We start from the raw sequence: 22,444 nt of genomic DNA, 5'->3' as shown, positions 1-22,444 counted from the left end.
TGACCATTTTCAGAGAAATATATGTCTTTGTTGCACCACCTAACTCTGAACTATGAATTATTTAAAGATACATAAAGCTCCTCTACAATACAATTGGAGGTTCTGGCATTCACTTCCCTGATAGCTAGACGCCATCTTCTTCTCCATTGGAAATCTACCCGGGTTCCCTCGACTACACAGTGGATCCATGAAGTTATGTCCTTTCTAAAAATTGAAAAAATTCGATATTCCAGACTGAAGTCTCTGAATAAATTTAATAGGAAATGGCAACCATTTTTAGATTTTTTTTAATCAATTTGAGACTTGCCCAGCCCCCCACCCCTCCCCCCGTCTCCTAGCCCACATCCTCTTCCCTACGTAGTTTCTGTAGTATATCCTTATTTTCTTTTATTTGATTTGTTTTTGTGTGTTTTTCTGTCTTATTTCGTTTAGTTGATTGGGTGTTTCTTTTCTTGTGTTGTATGGTGTCATGTTTGTAAAATCAGAAAAATCATAATGAAAGCAGGTATCAGGTTTACATTCGAACTGCTGTATTTTCATGTTCTTATTTGTTTTCTAATAAACATATTAAACAAAAAAAAAAAAAGATACATAAAGCTCCTAACTCAGGTAATGAACCAATGTTGTGTTGCTATTTTGCAGGCAATTTAGTAAAGAACCAAATTAAATTGTATCTTTGGGCTCTGTATGACTAGCAGTCTGTCACAACTATATAATTCAGTCCAGTTTCTTAGTTACATCTACAAAAATACCAAAGATGACACAATTAAACATAAATTAAATAGTATTTTTGGACAAAGAAGGCGATTCCCATAGAGTTAGGAGATAAAAACTTGGCCTATCTCAGCACAGGATGCAGCACCTCCTTAAAAACTTATTACAGAGGACAGAAGAAGACATGTTAGACCTTAACAAACTACCTTAAGAAAATGGAAAGAATCTTGAGGCCTCGTCAGAAATGGCCTCCATGAAAAGGTGACTAAGAAGTCATTCTAAGGAAACGGAGAAAAAGCTAATGCTACATGACTGAAAATTTCTCAACAATACTGAAGTAGTGCCGGATAATCTGGACAGAGAACAAAACAAAAGGTAGAAACATCCAAAGCAGAGCTTTGGAAAGTCCTTCAAGATGCCTGGAAAGCTATTCCTGAAGCTTGTCTAACAGATTGAACACCGTTTTTGCATGTTTAAATAAATCCCTGCAGCTCTTTTCTGTTTTCCTGGTGATATATTAAGAAAATAGGGGGAAGCTGAAAACTTCAAGTCCAGTCATAGTTTGACACATAGACACAATTATATAATAATTCTGTTATATAGCCAATCAGCATGACCACAATCTGAGATGCAGATCATTTCTGTTGTCTGAGATAATGTGTGGTGTCTTATAAAAACTGTACACAAAGAAATAAATCTGTCTTTAGTGGAAGTGGTTGTGATTGGTAAGTTTGATTTGGCTGGACTGTTGTTTTAGGTAATTAGAGACTGGAATGTGGGAGTGACCTGAGGTTGGCAACCCAAATTTACCTGAGGTATTTCACTCCACCAGGTTATTATAGAAACCCCTCTAAAATGTTTGAACCTGTTAATGACTCATTTAAGAGAAAACAGAAACTCAACCTTGGTTTTAAAGTTCAGTATTAACTTTAAGTCCATCTTCCCTCTTGTTTCCCTTTCATTTCAGCTCTTCCTCTCCAGTCCCTGAACAGACCCCTGAGTCTGAGTTCAAACTAACTCATCTATGCCGTATTAATGATTTGAAATGTTGCTTAATGTTGTGTAAGCAGGAAGCAATAAATGTGTCTGTTAAAGCAGGTAAACACAACAAAAATAAAGGACATTTTTAAATTTGACTGATCACAAAAGGGAAAGCACCCATGAGAAGGAGCCACCTCTCTGTCTCCTTCACAGAAATAATTACAGGTTTAGAAACCAGACTAAAAGAGACAAACTGATCAGTTTTATTCAGTTTCTTCTTTTTCTTCTTCTTCTTTTTCACCCAACTTCTCCTACACACTCTAAACATTACGCAATCTGTTGACGCGACATGCATGTGATGGGAATTTTCACCTGAACCGATAAATGAATCAGTGGAAAAATTAAGTTTCATATGACCTCTCCTGACTCACTGCTGCCGTCATTTGTGTGTTTGTCTCTCCACTAGAATCGCCACAGGAGCGACAATCAAGTTAACAACCGAAAAGTTCAAGTGCTGATTGACAGAAAGTAAGTTTTAACGCATAAATAGACATTTGTTATAGCCTGGAAATCATGATGTGTAAAAATGTCCCATGATCCAAATAAATCCTTCATCTGGCTAAATGTTGTTTTTAGCTCTGAAGGTAAAAAAAAGATCCCCACGCTGATGATGCTCTGGCAACATTGCCAGTCTTTCTATTTAATGCCATGTCTAAATCAGGCATCTCACATATTTGAAATAGCAGGTCAACAGGAAGTGCTTTTCACTATCCCGAAGCTGCTTCCTGAGGCTGCACAGCAGGAAAAGAGACCCAGTATGCAATGAAAATACAGGGATTTTCAATAGAACTGCATAACATAAACGGATGGATCCATCCTGCTAAAACCTAAAACAATAATATTACACCACATCCCAAAGAGTCTTGATGTTTATTTGTTATGTGCTCTATGTTACACAAACAATATGCAGTGAAATTTAAAGTGAAATGTTCTCCAGACTGCATGTATAAAAATAGGCTAAGTAACTAATAGTGACAATAAGAAAAAGTTAAAATGGGAATAAAATAAGAGTCAAAATACTAGCAGAATAGATGTATGTAAAGAGTAGAAATATGTCCAGAAGTATTTATAGAATATTAAAAAGGTACTATAGATGTAATAAATAAAAGTGACATTATGAAGGTGACAAAACAGTACAAGGATTGCAGTTAATTAGGGTGACCAGTTATGAGGTGACGGTGCGTAACAGTGAGTAAAATTTTAAATATGGCAAACACAGTGGTGTGAATGCAGGGCTAGCTAATCCTTCCATGCATAGTACCCACTACAGTGGACACCTATTTAAAGACTGTTTTCTAGTACATCCATGGGTGAGGGTGGTATATTTGGAAATTAACATATATTGTCATTACCAAATTTGCCTAAATGATCATTAAAAAAATGATGTGTTTTAATAGAATAAATATATAATTTTTTTTAAAAATGACAGAACATTATTTTATAAATAGTTTTATTAAATAGCTAATAAATAAATAAATACCAAGCCAAATTAGATATAAAAAGAAAAGCATCTCTGTAGAAGTAAGATATATATATGTGAAACAACTGTGTCACTGTTTATTAATGATTAATTTATCAGAGGGTTAAGGTTGTGGGGCATGTCCCAGTTGAGGAGTCTCATGGAGTGAGGGTTGAAGCTCCCCCGAGACGCTTTGTTTTAGTTCTCAGACAGAAGAACCCTTTACCTGAGTACCTTTACCTTTCAGCAGCCCGACCAGAGGTGGGTAGAGTACTTGAAGATTTTACTTGGTGTAAATGTCCTGCAGAGAACAGTTCGGAGTATTAATGAGTGATGAGTTGATGAAGGAAAAGAAGACGTAGAGCTGACAGAAAGTAACGTGTGCATGCTTGTTGTGTCTTGGTTATGTCGCTGTGTCCTGAGCAGCAGATATGCACTGTGGGAAACAGCTGGAGGAAGGTTGGAGGAATAGTTTATTTCCTGTTTTACTCACAGTTTGTAAACACATTTTCAGTGGTGCCTTTTCCATAGACGTTTTATTTCACTATTGTTATTATTATTAGTAGTAGTATTTATGTTTAGAGAAGATAAAATCAAAAACTCAGAGTAAGGATCAAGTTCTTATGAGGCTGCAAACATGAATTGAAAATGTTTTAAAATACAGCTTTGTAACATGGGTTCAAACAATAAACAGAGTTCATTTTTTTCTTTTACTGTTGTTTTTTTCCCATAAAACTTCATGTAGAATTTGCCTTTAATAAAAAATATGGAAAAAGACTTAAGTAGAAGATGCTTTACTTAAATCTAGCCTCAGCCATTTAAAAGGGAGTTAAAGAGTTTGGAAAATTTTGGATAAAGACAGGAATTTTTTCACTTTTAATACATTTCCGGATGCTTACACGATAATGATTGTCATTTTATCTTATAACACACTTGTAAAGTGAGCCAAGAAAGGAAATCCAGCAAAACTAATGTAGTTTTTTAATAACTATTATAATATTTCCTCATCTCCATTCACTTCTTCTGAAACTGTTTGGATCCCCCACCATGCTTTAAAAACTTCTAATTTAGATCATTAAAAGTATTCGACTTTTTAGGGAGGATCCCATTACAGTTCTTCATTTCCTCAGAGGAAACACAACTATGTTTATTTAACAGTACATTCGCCTCAAGCACTTATAAACTAAAAGGAAGTCAAAGTAAATGATGTGTCCTCTGTAAACGTAAGATATTACAGCCTCATTGCAGCCACAATAGAAGTTAAAACAAACCTAAATCTGCAACGTTCATGACTTTTAACTCAGACTGGTTTCAGTCCAGTCCAGCCAAGTTCTGCAAACCCTCGCTGTTACTGGCAGGCAGACACGCGCAGAACGACAATACAGGAAGCTGTCAGCAACACGCAGTGAAGGAAGGTGACTTGTATTAGGATGACCTTGGTGTTCAGAGACAATTTATGGTCCCTCAGACAGTTTCTCTTCTCACAACCTTCTAAGTAACGGAAAAAAACAGTTTTACTCGACACCACGGCAGGTTACACAAACACACGCAGTCCAAATGTGCACCAACTGTCCCTGTTTCCTGTTGTTAGGCTGCGGAGTGAGAAATGGATGAATGTCCAGGTAGGAGACATCATCAAGCTGGAAAACAACCAGTTTGTCACAGTGAGTAAACCATTTAAAACAGACTTCTTCCAGTTCTAGATTCTGCCCTGTTTCTCAACAGACTTCATGATTATTTATTTTTTAGTAATTTATTTAATAAGTGTATTATATATTTTCCAGTATAGAAATATTTTTTATTTTGGTTTGACACTATTTCATCATTAAAATGTTATTTATTGAGAACAAAAAAAGTAAAATACAGAACAGCCTGAGTCAGAAACAAATTATATCAAAACATATGTTTAGATTTCTAAAACAGTAGACAGAAAAAGAAAAAAAAAACTAAGCAAGAAACGAATAAATGAGTAAATAAAAATTTAAGAAGAGGCTTGGGACTCAACAATACAGAATAAATAAATTAATAAAGAGCTGAAGAATGTAAAAAAAATTGAATACCTTTTCTTCTTTAATCCTGGAAAATATTTTGTAAATATATACGTATTTATAGAAAACATTTGCATAGTCGCGTTGCACACGCTCCATTTTTATTTTTGCAAAAAAAAAGACCAATAAATCCACCAACAGTTTTTAAATTGTTGTTGTGTTGGATTAAAACTTTGACCCCTTCAGACCTAAATAATTTTTATGGAAAACTTAGAAATAATTCCTAAAACCTTTTATTTCTCAGCCTTTGAAAAAAAAAAAAAAAAAAAAAACATAAAATTAACACCATTCTCGGGTACACACCTCATGTTCACTGACATTTTTATAATAGCAGTTTATGTGTTTTTTAAATGTTTATTCAACACAAAGATGTCAGGTTATAACCAGTAAAAAGCCAGAAGTAGATGCCAATAGAAAAGTTGGATTCTCATCATTCTAACAGGATGATGAATGAGGAAAAATGAAAAATCCCTTCATGGTTTCAGGCTGACCTCCTGCTGCTGTCCAGCAGTGAACCGCTCAACCTGGTGTACATTGAGACAGCAGAGCTGGACGGGTTGGTGGAGATCACAGCTTCAAAGATAAACTTTGCATTTACTCTAATACATAAATAATTTAAGTACTTTCTTCTTCCTCCTTGTTTTCTCCTTTCCTCCTCAGAGAAACTAACTTGAAGGTGAGACAGGCCCTTCCCGTGACAGGAGACCTGGGGGATGATATTGAAAAACTAGCTGACTTTAATGGTGAGAACGGTACAACACACACAGAGATTAATGCAAACACATTCATTTACATTATAATGACGAAGTCCATGTTCATTGGTAATTTGGGGGAGAAATCAAAAGGCTGTTGTTCCTCAGGCGAGGTGCGCTGTGAACCCCCCAACAACCGCCTCGACCGCTTCATGGGAACGCTAACCTACGGTGGTCAGAAATATCCGCTGGACAACGAGAAAATTGTACTGCGAGGGTGCACACTGAGAAACACGGAGTGGTGCTTCGGACTGGTGCTGTTCGGAGGTCGGGGAGATACTTTATTGCCACTCATGTGTATAAAATGGGGAACTATCGTGTGGTAATTTAAAATCTGATTTGAGGTTCTACTTGCTTCTCATTTGCAGGTCCAGAGACAAAGCTGATGCAAAATTGTGGGAAAACCACATTCAAGAGGACCAGTATAGACCGTCTGATGAATGTCCTGGTCCTTTGTGTGAGTCCCTGATGTTATTATTTGTTTTGATTCATGAGTTTTCCTTTAGAATCTGGAATCTGCATGCAGCTGACTGCTTTGAATTATATGTTCAATGAGTCATGCATGTGCAGATGAACAGGTGAGAGTAGCAATGCATTTACACTGCAAGCAGGAAAGTTAATAAACACTTTTTTTCATTTGTATGAATAACGGCATGAAAATCTTCAGTATTCTCCTGCAGTTTTGATCAGCTGTTTTGACCACAGGTAACATAAAATAAAATTCTATTGTGTAGATTTAACTCACAATAAATAACAGTATAGACCTTTTTGCTGTTTAATTTAAAAAGTGGTCATTTCTTTTTATAAGAATAATTAACAAATTATGATATTTGTCAGTAACCTGTATTTAATTGTATTTAATGGATTTTCTTGTGACTTGAAGCTGTCATTGTCTCTGTGTAATTGAATAATTACATTTAAACTCAATAGTATGAAATATAGTTAATTCCATTGAACAATAATTAAATAAAATCATTTATAAAAATAATAAAATTTAAAAATGGCATTAATTACAATAATTATTCATTTATTTCAATAATATTTAAATAATTAAAGTTAATTAAAGTAAATAATTAAATATTTTTAAATTAAATAATCCATTAAACATTAATTAAATTAAATAATTAACAATAAATAATGAAATAGAAAAATATTATTACATTAATTTTGTTTTTATAATTACTCATTTGATATTATATATATCGTATATATTTAAAAAAAAGAAAAAACAGGAATGTACATGGAAGGTTTTTGACTAACAGAACATAAAGCTAAACTTTAATACACAAGGACTGAGTCTGATATAATGACACAGAGTTGTAAACGTAGCCTTTTTCTGGTCCTCTTGCAGATTTTTGGTTTCCTGGTTGTCATGTGCACAATTCTGGCGATAGGAAACTGCATCTGGGAAATAAAAGAGGGCTCTGAGTTCACTGTCTTCCTGCCGAGGGAAGATGGCAACAATGCTGGTTTCTCTGCTTTTCTCACCTTCTGGTCCTACATCATCATCCTCAATACCGTGGTTCCTATCTCCCTCTATGTCAGGTAATGTTTGCAAGGTTTTAAAGTGACACCCCTTTCTATTCAACCATTTAATGTTTTAAGGCACAAAGAATCTATCTGGTCTCTACCAGGGGCATGTTTCACAAAATCAGATGATTATTGAATCATTTTAAAACTGCTCAAAAAGTCATTTCTGTCTGGAGTGACTCCTGACTGGGAGTAGTAAACAACTCCAGCATTAACTAAGCCTGGCAGTTAGCCTGGTCTGGAGCAGGATTAGCTACACAGAATAAATCTCCATGGTAACTGATGTGCTGCTGCTCTTGTGAAACCAAGTCTAGCTTAAGTTCATCCAGGATAGCTGATGAATCCTAGCCTATTTATCTCAAGTTAGTGGAACTGCCCTTACAATAAGCTTAATACAAGCTGAAGCAAACAACAACACATGACACATTACACTGTGTTGTCATATATTTAATAAGAACTAAGCCAAAATGCAGAAACATAGTGAAAACTAAAAACATCCTTACTGCTTCTCTAGGAACTAAGCAGGTAGGTAGCAGCTAGGTGCTGCTAATCAAATGATTGATGAGAAAGTAACTGCAGGTTCACCCCAAGATCAGACCATGCAATGCTCAGACATATTACCAAAAAAAACAACAAAAACAAAACAAGAGCTACGTTTCAGACTCTACAGCAGGGATCCTCAATCCTGGTCCTGGAGGGCCTGTGTCCTGCAGGTTTTAGAAGTTTCCCCAACTCAGATCAATAGGTAATAACATCAAGCTCTGCACTAGTATGAGTCTAAACCAGGTGTGAGGAATGCAGTTTTATGTGCTTCACCGGGGCATGGCTGCGTGAGTACATCCCAGATTTCTAATGAGTCAGTACACCGCTTTAAGCCTGTACAAACAGGCCGCAACAAGAAAGTCAGCGGAAAGCCAAAGAGAGGAGGAATTGCAGCGTTTTTTAACCACCGTTGGTGCCACCCTGAACATGCCCCTGTAAAGCAGAAGATCTGTTAGCTGTGAGTTTTCTCCAAGAGTTTACTTGTGGTATTCTAGCAGTGGTTTATATCATACCTGTTTCTGCTGCAGACACAGCCTGCAACATCATCAGCTCTGTTGTTGCTAGGCTACAAACACAGCACCCTAATGCATTCATTGCAGTCTCTGGAGACTTCAACATCATCTTCCTCTCTGCAACATTACCAACATTCCAGCAGTTTGTCAGCTGCTCCACCAGAGAAAAATGATGCTGGACTTGTTTTATTCAAATGTTAAACATGCATACAGCTCTCCTGCCCTGCCTCCTTTAGGAAGACCAGACCCTAATCTGGTTCTTCTCACCTCCACTGACAAGCCCATCGTTCAGCAGCAACCAGTCATCACACAGACTATTAAAACCTGGTCTAATGAAGCTGAAGATGCTCTGAGAGGGTGCTTTGAGGACACAGACTGGAATGTCCTCTGTCAACAAAATGGAGACGACATCAATGCCATCACTGAGACCTCCTCTGCCTCCACCTCTAACCTGTCTGTCTCCTGCAGTCAGGTGTAGAAACAGCTAGAGAGACTGAACTGGAACAAGGCTGCAGGTCCAGATGGTTTCAGCTACAGGGTTCTGAAAACTCGCTCAGAACAGCTATGTTGGATTCTTCAACACCTTTTCAACACCAGCATGAGTCAGAAAAGAGTTCCTGTGCTGTGGAAAACATCCTACTTCGTTCCAGTACCTAAAAAATCCGAACCATCTGAACCAAATGAATATAGACCAGTTGCCCTAACATCTCACATCATGAGAGTTCTGAAGAGGCTATTATTGGCTCACCTCAATGAGCAAGTGAACACCTTTCAGGACCCATTACAGTTTGCTTATCTTAATGGGCTTGGGGTTGAAGACGCCATCATCTATCTGCTTCAGAGAGCCCACTCTCATCTGGACAAATCAGGCAGCACTTTGAGGATCATGTTCTGTGATTTTCTCAAGAGTAGAACAGTGCAAGTTTAAGTTAAGCTGCTCTGTTATGTGAGAAACTCCATAAATTCCAGGTGGATACCTCCAAAACCATAAAAATGACTTAAACTTTAATTTGAACCTGGATTTATGTCTACTTAACAAACAGACCACAGCTTGTGAGACTGAAATGGTGTCTGAGATGGTGGTCAGCAGCACTGGAGCACCACAAGGCACTATATGCTCACCATTTCTCTTCACTCTGTACACCTCAGACTTCCAACACAATTCCTGTTATCTGCAGAAATAATCTGATTACTCTGCAGCTGTGGGGGGTATCTTTGGACAAGAAGCTGAGTACAGACAACTGGTCTGTCAGTTTGTGAGATGGTGCAGAAACAAGCACCTCATCTTGAACGCAAACAGACTACATTGGAAATCTTAACACAGAAGTATCTAGAAGAAAGGACAAATGAGACTCTACCTCTTAAGGAAGCCGAGATCAGTCAATGTCTGTAGCAAAATGTTGTGTAACTTCTATCAGTCTGTTGTAGAGAGAGCAATCAGCTTTGCAGCCATCAGCATCAGAGCCAGAAACTGAACAAACTAAACACAAAGGCTGGTTATTTGCTGGGAATAATTCTGGAGCTGATTGTCCAGAAAAGGATCCTGCAGAAGCTGCTGAAAATAATGGACGATTCTTTGCATCCTCCACACAACACAGGGAAGAAACAACAGAGTGTGTTCAGGATTGAGGCTTTATCAAGTCAAATGCTAGACAGAAAGGTACCCGAGACCATTCCTGCCAGCAACCATCACCCTCCGGAATAAGGCAATAAAAAAATAAATAAATAAAAAAGCTACAACTTTGCAATTTACCTCTGGAATTAAGAATATAATTTTTTTCACATCCTGATTCTACATATTGGCCAAGTTGTTTTTTGTTTAATAGATATTGATGTAATGTGTCATGTTGTTTTAAAGTTGAAGTTATATATTTATGTTAAAGTAATAAGGTAATAACCAGATTTTTTTTTTATTTATGCCATGATAAATAAAACATTGGAACAGAAGAGGGAATACTTTCTTTTTTACATGACTATAAAGTTAATCTCACAAAATGCTTAAAAACCAGTCGATATCTGAGGTATTTGCATCTTTGGGCAGTGTGGAGATCATTCGGCTGGGGAACAGCTTCTACATCGACTGGGACAGGAAGATGTACTATTCTCGCAACGACACCCCCGCTGAGGCCCGTACCACCACGCTGAATGAGGAGCTCGGCCAAATCAAATACATCTTCAGTGACAAAACCGGAACTCTCACTCAGAATATCATGATCTTCAACAAGTGCTCCATCAACGGAACATCCTATGGTAAGTTTCAACACATCCAGAGATTTTAAGATTACTACTTGCTTCATTTATTTCAGTTTAATAAAGTTTTACAGATGTGTTAACCTCAGGTTTCTCACTGTAAAACAGCAAAGCAGAAGTTAGCATTGTGGAGACACCAGACACTTCATCAGGTCCACTTTTGTACCATCTTCTGATGGCAGGAGGATAATGCACCATGTCACAAAGCTCAGGTCATCTCCAACATCTTTCTTGAACATGACAATGAGTTCACTGGACTCCAACGGCCTCCACAGCCACCAGATCTTAATCCAACAGAGCAGCTTTGGGATGTGGTGGAATGGGAGATTCTCATCATGGATGTGCAGCAGACAAATCTGCAGCAAAAAATCTTTTCAATTCAAAATCTGTTACACCTAGACAAAGGCAGTTCTGAGGGTAAAAGGGCTCCAACCTGGTCTTAGTAAAGTGGAGCTATGAACTTTTGTAGGTTTTAGTTTCAGTCAGCCAGGCATTTCATGCACTTTTAAGGTATTATTATTCCACAGACAACATTTTCATTGGAGTAGGATTCATTATTTTCTTTCTCTACAGGAGATGTGTATGACTACACCGGCCAAAGATTAGAAATTTCAGAGGTGAGTTGATGGAAATTTATTTCCTCATATTAAAACAGAAAAATAAGACATCTTTTAACAGTAAAAAATGCTAAACTTCATGTATTCATACATCAACCAATGCCAAGAACAACTAAGCCTCTGTCTCCTTTCACCACCAGTGACTGCAAAAAGAAAGATAGAATAACACACACCACAAAGCCCATGTGCAAATCCCAACGAGGGAAAATGATCTTTTTCTGTGCAAGAGGTCTTAACTAACTTTGTAGTGCAGTAGGAAGCTGCAGATGTTAGAGATTTCAGCTAGAACACCTTTGGTCCTCAGTGGTTTAGTGGTTTAGTTTTTAACTGAGAGTTTAAACACCAAGTTAAAGAAGATCCATTGTTTTTACCCACTTATTCTAAGGGTCAACAGTTGTTAATGATACTGTATATAAAACATTTTCTGCTGTGCCTTTGATTTTGTTACAGACTGAACCTTCAAGATAAAGATTACCTTTGACATTTAAGGATTTTATCAGGGTCAGACAGGTTGGATTGAAGGAGTTCAGAGCCAGAAGCTGAACCGGTGAAAAAACTGGTGTTTTTATTTTGAACGAGATCCCGTTTTGAGGTTTCAAAACCCAGGGCAGAGGAATAGAAAAATAAAACCACTGGAATGTTCACAAGATGCTCTGACACAGAAGGGAATGGAAACACACCTTAAATAGCTGGGAGGGGATGAAGACAAGAGGATACTGGTGAAGACAATTTGACAATTTGTTACTGAGACCCATAGTAATCTCAGGGAAAAAGTTACATGATTTCACTGAATTTAACTGGATTTAATTGGACTGTTTTATTCAGTGAATCAGAAAACACTTTTTTTTCCAGATTTTTTCCAACTAAATAACTCCCATATGCCATTTGTCCTCTCCATATCTTTCTTTTTATTCTTTGTCTTCTACCTCTCGCTCTACAGTATAAAGACCCAGTGGACTTTTCCTTCAACCCACTGGCCGACCCCCGGTTCATGTTCCACGACCATTCCCTGGTGGAGGCGGTGAAGCTGGAGAACCCGGAGGTCCACGCCTTCTTCAGACTACTGGCGCTCTGCCACACCGTCATGGCCGAGGAGAAGAAGGAAGGTAAGGAGGGGAGAAGTGTTTCAGTCTTGTCTCCTGGTTAGATAATAAATCATTTTTAGCTTTGATGGTTTGTTCTGTTGATTCTAAATGAGCATTTTGCTCTTCTAGGTGAGCTTTTCTATCTGGCCCAGTCCCCGGATGAAGGAGCTCTGGTGACAGCAGCCAGAAACTTTGGATTTGTCTTCCGCTCACGTACGCCAGACAGCATTTCCATCATGGAAATGGGAAAGCAGCGCAGCTACGAACTTCTGGCAATCCTGGATTTCAACAATGTCCGCAAGAGGATGTCAGTCATAGGTATAGGATGTAAACCTGGGGAAGCGGGAAGTGGGGGGAGGGGACCGATAGCACCCTGGTTCCCGGGGTGTGCGGCTGGAACATCGGGGTGTGTGCTGGCCTACGCCGGGTGGCTGTCTGGGGGGGCCTGGTCCTCCTAGGCATGTTGCAGGCCCTCTGCCCTGGGCCCTTCGCTTGGGCTGCCCTGGGTAGCCGGTCCCTGGCGGGGCCAGCGGCTGCTGATCTTGGCCCACTGGGACCTGTGCCCCGGGACCGTGGGGGGCTCTTGCTGGGGGTCTCCTCTGCCGCCCTTCGGGTGGGGCTGGAGTCATCTTCGTGGTGGGGTGGCTTGGGTTGGTGCTCCGGGTATGCAGCTGGGGGCCCGGGCCTCTGGCCCTTGTCTGCCTCTGGCCTCCGTGGAGGCGTGGTCGCATTTGCATGATCTCACTCATCACTCTTCATCACTGATCACTCCTTGTTTCTCATGCTCTGCATGCTGACACAGTCACTGAGTTGTCCAGTGGCTTTTAATACTAAGCGATAATTATTTTTCTTTATTTTTCCTGTGAGTTAGTATCTGGTTGCTGTTATGTCTTTTTGATTTGGTTATTATTTAAAAACTCTTTATGACTAGCAGCCCTGTTTTTTCTGTGTGTGTGTTTCTGTTTTTGTAAAAGCTGTAGGAAATTTTCTGGTGTGTTCATGTACAGGTGTAACAGTTTGTTGTCTGGTGATGGTGTGGATTGAAGGGTCGTTTCCTTCTGTCTGTGATCTTTTTGTCTCCTTTCTTCTTTCCCTTTTGCTCTTTTTGCTATTTTCCATCTTTTTCTGTCCCCTCCGGTCAGGTCCAGCAAGATTACATAGATTCCATGATTTAAAGTAAATAAATAAATAAATTAATCACATTATCAAGAGGAGCCTTACCCATAGGCCTCCCCTTGGCAGAGCAAATTTGTTCAGCACGATACAGCAACCAGATTATCATTTTGCTGCTATGATGCTGGACTGGACAAGTTTAAAAAAAAAAATAAAAAAGTGGGGAAGCTAAAAAATTCAGCTTGAATTAGATCAGCTGCATCTTTGAATAAATCTGTTTTTTTTTTTTACAAGTTCTGACAATGTGTTGTCATGTGTGTGTTTGCGTAAACAGTGCGGAGTCCAGAGGGGAAGCTGACCCTTTACTGTAAAGGCGCCGACACGATCATCTATGAGCGGCTGCATCAGTCCTGCAGCAAGCTGATGGACGTCACTACTGAGCACCTTAACGTGAGTTCTTTCTGTGCTTTTGTGTTTATTTAGAAGAGAAAACAAATAAAATAATGCTTTATATTCTGACATTAAACCAAAAGATAGAAACCGAGTACCTCAGCTTCACTATCCACATGACAACACTGTAAACAAAGTTTTTAAGTATCTTCATCCTGGCTGAAGTTTTTGATTATTTGTTTTATGGACCAAAACCAGAAATATTTATGAAAATCAGTGTTTGTCAAAACACAGTTTTTTCCAACCTGGACTTTGACAGGAAGTAACAGAAGAAACTGGAAACAGAAGAAGAAATGACCACAGAGGAAAACATACATCCAACTTTAAACAGCTCATGAACTGAGGAGTCATTAGAAAACCTCGAATTTTTGTGGATTTCGTCAAGATTCTTGCATTAACCTTCATTTTTTTAAGTTCTTTGTGCTTTCAGGAATATTTAAGTCAAGGAAAAAGTTTCGGTCTTTAAAGATGATCACATTTTAGATTAACAAAAAGACAAAATATCAAAAATAACCTGATGCAGCTATGCAAATAAATTTAAATGACAATACTCCTTTTGCTCTAAAAAAATTTTTTTCCTCAATAAATTAAAGATTGAGCCACCAACTGATTTAGAAGTCATGACTAAAAATGCACTTTGTGCATTATCTGTCTCCCATTAAAATAATACCATAAAGAAATTAAAGCCAACATTACATTAATATTTCTCTGACTGGTCTGTCCTGCTTTTACATGAATAACCCTGTAAAGATGTTCAAATGCAAGTGAATGCAGAATGTAATATATTTCTTTGTGATGTTTTACATCAACACTAACATGTTCTTGGTCATAATGTAGCACTCATACATCATAATCTCACTAGTTACCCACGTGAGTGATAATATTGGTCTGTGCAAAGTGTTTACATTTCATGAAGGGGATATAAAAGTCATGAATCCAGATCTGATGACTGTAAAGTGAAGCAGCCACTAAAGCTGAAGAAACACTGATTAAAGTTGTGATTTGGCTCAAACAAAGTTTTATTTGCTATCAATGAAGTGTAAGTGTTTATGCAGCATTATAATAATGCAGGAACATCCAAGTAAACAACTGTTAATAAAAAAAATATCAATGGCTTTCTTTAGTTTTTTCTTCAGATGACCAGTTTAGTTTTAATAATCAGTTCTTTATTTCCCAGATTGAAAACCTTTTTATTTTAAGGTTTTATTGCCTGCCTAAACCTGTATGTACTGTAAATTCTGAAAATCATGAGGCAAAAAACAAACAAAGCTGTGGATCTTTAGGTTTTGATTTGGAACAAATTTATCCACATCTGTTGTGTTTATGGTTGTTTGAGTCTTCAACTCAAGATAAACTACAATGACCATGTTTATCTTAAAGAAGAACACATGCAGAGAAAGAGTTTGGCTAATTGGTGTCTAGTTTTAGGATATAAATGGAGCTCTGTTATGACTCAAGCTTCTTTCTTCTTCAGCTCTTGTTTGCAGAAAAAGATAAAACACAGATTATCTCTGTTTATCTTCTCTCCTCATGGATTTTATAGCTCTTGACATCTGAATTAACACAGCTGGCTGCATGAGTTTTACTTTGTTTATATCTTTAAAAGCCATCAGCGCTATGTTTGTGTCTGTGTCTACATGTGCACTGTTCATCTGTATAAGTAGGTGCGTTCTGATCTGCAGGAATTTGCAGGGGAAGGTTTGCGAACTCTTGCACTTGCCTACAAAGATCTTGACGAGGAGTATTTCAACCAGTGGCAGCAGCGCCACCAAGAGGCGAGCACCGCACTGGACGACAGAGAGGGCAAACTGGACCAGCTGTACGAGGAGATAGAGAAGGATCTCCAGGTGGGAAGAAAGAAATTAAGCAGTTTTGTTTATTTGGACTAGTTAAGCCTGCTGATTGTTTACCTGAACGTTTGTCTGCAGCTGCTTGGAGCAACAGCCATAGAAGACAAGTTACAAGACGGCGTGCCTCAGACCATTGAGCAGCTTTCCAAAGCTGACATCAAAATCTGGGTTCTGACTGGTGACAAGCAAGGTATCTAACACTCAGTGCAACGATCTGCAAACCTCATCAACCCATATTCTGTTCCCAGCAGAAGATAACACGTTAATGCTGAAAATGTGGCATTTAACCATTTAATGGAAAATATTAGTGTATTTTTAGTTTGATGACAGCAAATGATCTCAAAGGAAAAAGACTTGTGTTTTTCTGATGCTCTCTCAGTCTGTTTTTAATGTTGAAGGAGGGACGCTGATTTTGTTTTGCAGAAACTGCAGAAAACATTGGTTACTCCTGCAACCTGCTACGAGAAGAGATGAACGAGGTCTTCATCATCTCGGGCAACTCCGTCGAGGATGTCCGACAAGAACTGAGGTTAGAGGGAGATTTTAACAAATAATATTTTTGTTTTTTTTTTGTTGTTGTTTTTTTGGTTAAGAGCTCTGTGTGTGCATTTATTTATCAACCTTTTATTCTCTTTTGGAGCAGAAATGCTCGCACCTCCATAAAACCAGATGCATTAGAGAATTCTGAGCTTTTGCCAGATGGGATTTTGGGTAACGGAGTGAAGGTGATCATGGATGAGGTGGTTAATGGAGAGTACGGCCTCGTTATTAACGGACACAGTCTGGTACGTCACACATTAGCTTCGCTTACAAGTGATTTTCTGTTTTTTGTTTCAGTATATTTTACTGTTTTTTTAGATTTTATTATTATTTTATATTTTTCATTATTTTTTCATTTAATTATTCAGTTATGTATTTTTTTAAGCACTGCGTATGTATGTGACTTTCTCTGTTCTGTTTATATTATTTTGTTTTAACCAAGTACATTGTTCTTATTAACTCCTTTATGTACAGTTTTATTCATGTTGCTCTTATTTGTTCTTATTGTTTTTAGGTTTATTTGATGTTTGTTTTTACTTTTTAACCGTTGTAAGTCCAGTGTTTTCCTCGCCATACCAGGAGCTATGCCTGCTCGGTCTGCAGGGTCATTGCCAGTTGTGTGGACCCTGGCCTGTCCTGATCTGGGCGGGTCCCATGGTGATGGCTCTGTGGTCATGGGTGGGGTGGCTCCTGGTGTGAATGGATCCTCAAGATATCGTTTCCTCACCTCAACATCAAGCCGAATGTTTATTTCCATTAATATTTTTATATTTATATTCAGTTAAAGAGTCAGAAATCAGAGATTAGAGTTTATGTTTGTGCAGGCTGAGAGAGAGTAGGATCAGGTGTGTGTTTTTAAATTGTTAGGCATGTGAAGGCTTTTGTTTTTAATATGTAAAAATGTTTTTATTATGTAAAGTACTTTGTGCTGCTTTTTGTTTGAAAAGTGGACCAAAATGAGCCCCGTCACCTTCTGAAAGTAGAAAACTTTTAAACTAGTTTCTGTTTCTCCTGCTGTCCACCAGGCTTTCGCCCTGGAGCACAGCTTGGAGCTGGAGTTTCTGAGGACGGCCTGCATGTGTAAATCCGTGATCTGCTGCAGGGTGACTCCTCTGCAGAAGGCTCAGGTGGTCGAGCTAGTCAAGAAGTACAAACAGGCGGTCACACTGGCCATAGGAGATGGAGCCAATGATGTCAGCATGATCAAAGGTACCAACAAGGACACTGACCTCTCTAACTCTGACTTTCTTCCTGGTTTTATTTTGTTAAAAAAAAACAATACAATGCCAGAGAAAATATGAGATCTATATTAGTTCAATCTGTACATAAACAGCACCCTCTGGAGGTATCAAGTAAAACTGTATATAAACTGTTTATTCTGATGTTTTTGCTTAATTTATCAAAGTGTTTTCTTTTTTTCTGTACTTCATGTGAATGAAAATATATGACTCCAGGTTAGCGATTTTACTGAGGCAAAGCTGTAAATTAAAACCTTACGGTTTTCAAAATACAGCAGGTCATAGAGGAAGACCAGAAGTAGCTCATTCCTAGTTTTATAGACACTCTTATTATCATGCAATTTCTTAAAAAATTAAACCACTTGTGTATATTAGAATGCGTTTCTGAAAGTAGATTCTAATTATTATGTTTTTTTTTGCAATGATACAAGAACCTGAACACTGATTTTAAACACTAACAACCACTCATCGACTACTTTATTTTTTGTGTCAGATTCAAAAAGGTGTTGGAAACATTCCTCAGAGATTTTGCTCCATATTGACATGATAGCATCACACAGTTGCTGCAGATTTGTCGGACATGGTGCATTTTCCTGCTGGAAGTAGCCATCAGGAGATGCTACGCTGTGGTCACAAAGGGATGCACATGGTCAGCAACATGGTTCTGCTGCTGTAGCCAGTCTGCTTCAAGATTAGACATGCATTCAGAGATGCTATTCTGCAGACCTTGGTTGGAACCAGTGGTTGTTTGCCTTTCTATCATCTACAACCAGTCTGCCCATTCTGACCGCTGGCATCAACAAGACATTTTCATCCAGATAACTGCTGCTCACTGGATATTTTCTTTTTTTTTTTTTTTAGACCTGTAAACCCTAGAGATAGTTGTGTGTAAAAATCCCAGTAGATCAGCAGTTTCTGAAATACTCAGACCAACCTATCTGGCACCAACAAAAAGCAAGTGTATTGCTTTGACTGTGTATACATGTCTAAATTTACTGAGTTGCTGATGTAATTGGCTGATTAACTCTTTGTATTAACATGCCATTGAAAGTACCTAATAAAGTGGTCGGTGAGTGTATATGAATAAGCTTTCTTTGCCTATTTTTCTTCCCTTCTCTTCGTCTTCCCAGCGGCTCATATAGGTGTGGGCATCTCAGGCCAGGAGGGCATGCAGGCTGTACTGTCCAGCGACTACTCCTTCGCCCAGTTTCGCTTCCTGCAGCGCCTCCTGCTGGTGCACGGCCGCTGGTCCTACCTGCGCATGTGCAAGTTCCTGCGCTACTTCTTCTACAAAAACTTCACCTTCACCTTCGTTCACTTCTGGTACGCCTTCTTCTGCGGCTTCTCAGCACAGGTGAGATGATGGAGAGCAAAGGAGACACACAAACACAGCCCTACCCTAGCTAATTTATTATTGGTCGGTGCTTTTTGGATACCCTAACCAGTGTTATCTTAGTTCTCATTATTGACTTTACAAAGTAAAATTTTTCAAAGTAACTTCAAATCTGTCCAGGATTTAAATTTTGTAGTGACCAAATCTACCAGAACAGCCTTAATGAGTTCTGGGACCTGCTAGTTTACAAATTATGCACTAAAAAGAATTTATATTTTGAATGTACATTATAAAAATATGATTAACAAGAGAAATAGGATAAGTAAAGAGAATTTATTGAAGAAGCAAACTTGAAAACATGTTTTAGGATTTGTTAGAGTGGTTAAAAATTGTTGACTGTGGGTTGCTTTTGCCAAACTTTTTTATTTCTTGTACCAAAAATTAGCTCTGAAACTTTATTCATTACACTTATTATGTACGGGCAATATTTAAAAAAATTATGCAAATGCACTTTATTCAGTGAAAATATGACATCAAAATATTTTTCCCCCCTCTGGTCACTAAGGGGCCTCATAGATGAGCTGAAGGAGTAGAAAAAGCACAGTAGATGATGGATCAGATGAAAACAGAAAAATATTGGAAATGCCAAACAGTCACATTTTTAAAGGGACATTGTGTAAAAATACTGCCATCTAATGTTGGAATCATGTATCACATTCTAACGTAAAGTGCATTCTAGTTTACTTCACAATACCAGCAACCGGACTTTCGCCCCCTTCACAATAACAGTGTACATATGTGACCACCATGAAACAAATACAGAAATATTAACCAGTAACACAGTCACTGTATTTCAAACTTCACACACAGGTGAAGAAGTTCGCTCTGGATCATAATTGGTCAGAGGGAAAACTATGGGGGTATTTTTCTATCTTTAATCAAGAGCGCAATTGTTTACTTTGAGAGCAAGATTTCTGGTTTTCACACTCAAATATCATCTTGCTCTCTCTCAAAACTCTGCTCTCACACTCAGAAAGTCCCTCTTGCTTTCAAAACTCTGCGCTCAGACTTGGTCTCTTTCCCTCACACTCAGACACTTTCTCTGCACACTCAGAACTTCTGCTCATGGATATTTTTTCCTCTCTCTTGGGTTGCAGAAAGAGCTGTCTGTCAAACCTCCTCCAGCCAATAGAATACGAGCTAATTCGAGCAAATCGTCCTCACCTTCTTCAGGGTGCGCTTGTTTTACTTGACACAGTGACTCCACACTCTTAGCCCAGATTTTGTTTGAACATAAACTTTTTAGTAGTGACTAATTATCATTTTATGTTTTATATAACAGTGCCTCATTAATAAAACAAATAAGTTGTTTCTAATAGTTTTCTACATTGTTCAGTGTAATAATAATGATTAGCAAAGAAAACTCAACATGTTACGTTTCTGTCAGAGGGGGTGGGGCTATTTTTAAAACTCAACATATCCTGACCGCAAAGGCTCATGGGAGATGCAGATTCAGCTGAAATTTAACCTTTTTTTTTATTGCTGTGCTATAAATTTGAGTTTTCTGCTTCAATTCATGTGTCATGTTAACAAGTAGACAATATCATAAAGTTCTGCCCTCTTTGAATTTTAAATTTGGCACCATGAATGCAAAGGACAGTACAGGAAAAGAAACCACCACCAGCATCCAATTTTAAATATTGTGTAATGATAAAAATAAAAGTATAATTAGAAATGCATGCCATTGTTCAATTCAAAGTTTCTCTTGTTGTGGTTTTTGATGTGTCAGTGAGAATAAACATCTACAAGTTGTTGTTCTATGTGTGTTAAAGGTCAGTGAAGTAAAAATGAGGTAAATACAACTTTAGATAAAAAATAAGAAAAAAACTGACAATAAAGCTAAATTGCTAAAGTAGTTGGTGAAAAACTTTTTCCACTCAGTAAATCAGCAGCTTGTAGAGTCATATGAGGCGGCAACATTTGAAATAATGAAAAAAAAGTCATTTCATTTTTAGCTGATCTGTTGTAAATTTGCTGCTATCATGTCCTGTTGCATGACCCAGTTTTGGACAGAGGTTCACATTTGACCCCAGAGATCTTTGGTGTGCAGAGGAGTTCCTACTGGACTCCATGACTACAAAGTGTTTAGGTCCTGCTGTAAAACAGGTCCATATCATCAGCCTTTTCACTACCTTTGACATTTCATATGATGTGTTTAGCTTCCTTTAAACATGCTGCATTATGACCAAACTACATTGGTCTTGTCTTGTTAATTACATTTTTTAATTTTAGCTTTGTATTTTATTTGTATTTTATTTGTGCTTTGTATTTTAGTTTTTTAGCTTTGTTTTGTAATTCACTTTTTCTAATCAGCCTACCATGTTATTTAGTAAAGCTTTGCTCCTTGAGGATTCTGTTTTAACAGATTGTTAAGTTTAGGACATGAAGCTTAAAAATAATAAGACGTGTGAATATGATTGGAATTTATTTAAAATAGACAAATGTAAATTGTGTTATTGTGTTGTACCTCAAATAGAAACTATTAAAAACTTCTCCTTTATTTCATATTTTTCGTTCCAGACTGTGTATGATGAGTGGTTCATCACCCTTTATAATCTGGTCTACACAGCACTACCTGTACTAGGAATGAGTCTCTTTGATCAGGTAATATGACACTTTCTCTTTGTACCAGTAAACTACAAAGTAAAAATGTAAAAGCTCAGGACCTCGGACCCTTATCTCTGTCTCCCCCTGCTGGTCAGGATGTGAATGACGTGTGGAGTTTTCAGCACCCTCATCTCTATGTTCCTGGTCAACTGAACCTGTACTTCAGCAAAAAGTCCTTTTTCAAGTGTGCCCTCCACAGCTGCTACAGCTCTCTGGTGCTTTTCTTCATCCCCTACGCCGCTTTGCAAGACACAGTGAGGGACGATGGGAAGGACGTTGCCGACTACCAGTCCTTCGCCCTCCTCACTCAGACATGTCTGCTGTTTGCAGTGAGCATCCAGGTACAAGGAAATCATTTATTTTAATTATTTTTTATGTCATAGGTTCATCTTTTTTAATTCATGCATATAATTTAAATTTCCTGTTTTCCTCTCTGTCTGCAGTTGGGGTTGGAGATGTCTTACTGGACGGCTGTTAACACGTTCTTTGTTTTGGGCAGCCTGGCCATGTACTTCGCTGTTACATTCACCATGTACAGTAATGGCATGTTCCTCGTCCTACCATCAGCTTTCCCTTTTATTGGTGAGTTGTAAACTTCTGTCAGCTCTGAGCTGAACTCACCGACTTCTCTTCTTGTTGTAGGTTTTTGACTGCATGTCTGCTCCCTCAAGGCCAACACCGGCAGTATGATTCCAATTATAA

The 22,444-nt window shown here is 38.1% G+C and overlaps 1 protein-coding gene across 2 annotated transcripts in view; it reads left to right on the top strand.

Annotated features, from left to right (window-relative positions):
- The window catches only part of LOC121649180 (phospholipid-transporting ATPase ID-like), a 53,534-nt gene that overhangs the window by 23,616 nt on the left and 7,474 nt on the right, over nucleotides 1-22,444 (top strand). For both annotated transcript variants that reach the window (XM_041999813.1, XM_041999812.1), the window contains exons 6-26: nucleotides 2,162-2,223; nucleotides 4,806-4,878; nucleotides 5,748-5,818; nucleotides 5,923-6,005; nucleotides 6,123-6,281; nucleotides 6,383-6,471; nucleotides 7,366-7,559; nucleotides 10,641-10,849; nucleotides 11,423-11,466; nucleotides 12,407-12,572; nucleotides 12,681-12,869; nucleotides 13,999-14,114; nucleotides 15,797-15,961; nucleotides 16,043-16,154; nucleotides 16,388-16,493; nucleotides 16,608-16,749; nucleotides 17,530-17,713; nucleotides 18,873-19,096; nucleotides 21,656-21,739; nucleotides 21,838-22,083; nucleotides 22,186-22,324. In XM_041999813.1, the coding sequence (XP_041855747.1) occupies nucleotides 2,162-2,223; nucleotides 4,806-4,878; nucleotides 5,748-5,818; nucleotides 5,923-6,005; nucleotides 6,123-6,281; nucleotides 6,383-6,471; nucleotides 7,366-7,559; nucleotides 10,641-10,849; nucleotides 11,423-11,466; nucleotides 12,407-12,572; nucleotides 12,681-12,869; nucleotides 13,999-14,114; nucleotides 15,797-15,961; nucleotides 16,043-16,154; nucleotides 16,388-16,493; nucleotides 16,608-16,749; nucleotides 17,530-17,713; nucleotides 18,873-19,096; nucleotides 21,656-21,739; nucleotides 21,838-22,083; nucleotides 22,186-22,324 (2,857 nt within the window). The remainder of the gene's footprint in view (nucleotides 1-2,161; nucleotides 2,224-4,805; nucleotides 4,879-5,747; nucleotides 5,819-5,922; nucleotides 6,006-6,122; nucleotides 6,282-6,382; nucleotides 6,472-7,365; nucleotides 7,560-10,640; nucleotides 10,850-11,422; nucleotides 11,467-12,406; nucleotides 12,573-12,680; nucleotides 12,870-13,998; nucleotides 14,115-15,796; nucleotides 15,962-16,042; nucleotides 16,155-16,387; nucleotides 16,494-16,607; nucleotides 16,750-17,529; nucleotides 17,714-18,872; nucleotides 19,097-21,655; nucleotides 21,740-21,837; nucleotides 22,084-22,185; nucleotides 22,325-22,444) is intronic.

This window comes from Melanotaenia boesemani, chromosome 11 (genome assembly GCF_017639745.1).
Source record: "Melanotaenia boesemani isolate fMelBoe1 chromosome 11, fMelBoe1.pri, whole genome shotgun sequence".
Taxonomy (NCBI): Eukaryota; Metazoa; Chordata; class Actinopteri; order Atheriniformes; family Melanotaeniidae; genus Melanotaenia; species Melanotaenia boesemani.
The sequence above is the reverse complement of the archived record's forward strand: the minus strand, read 5'-3'. Positions and strand labels throughout refer to the sequence as shown.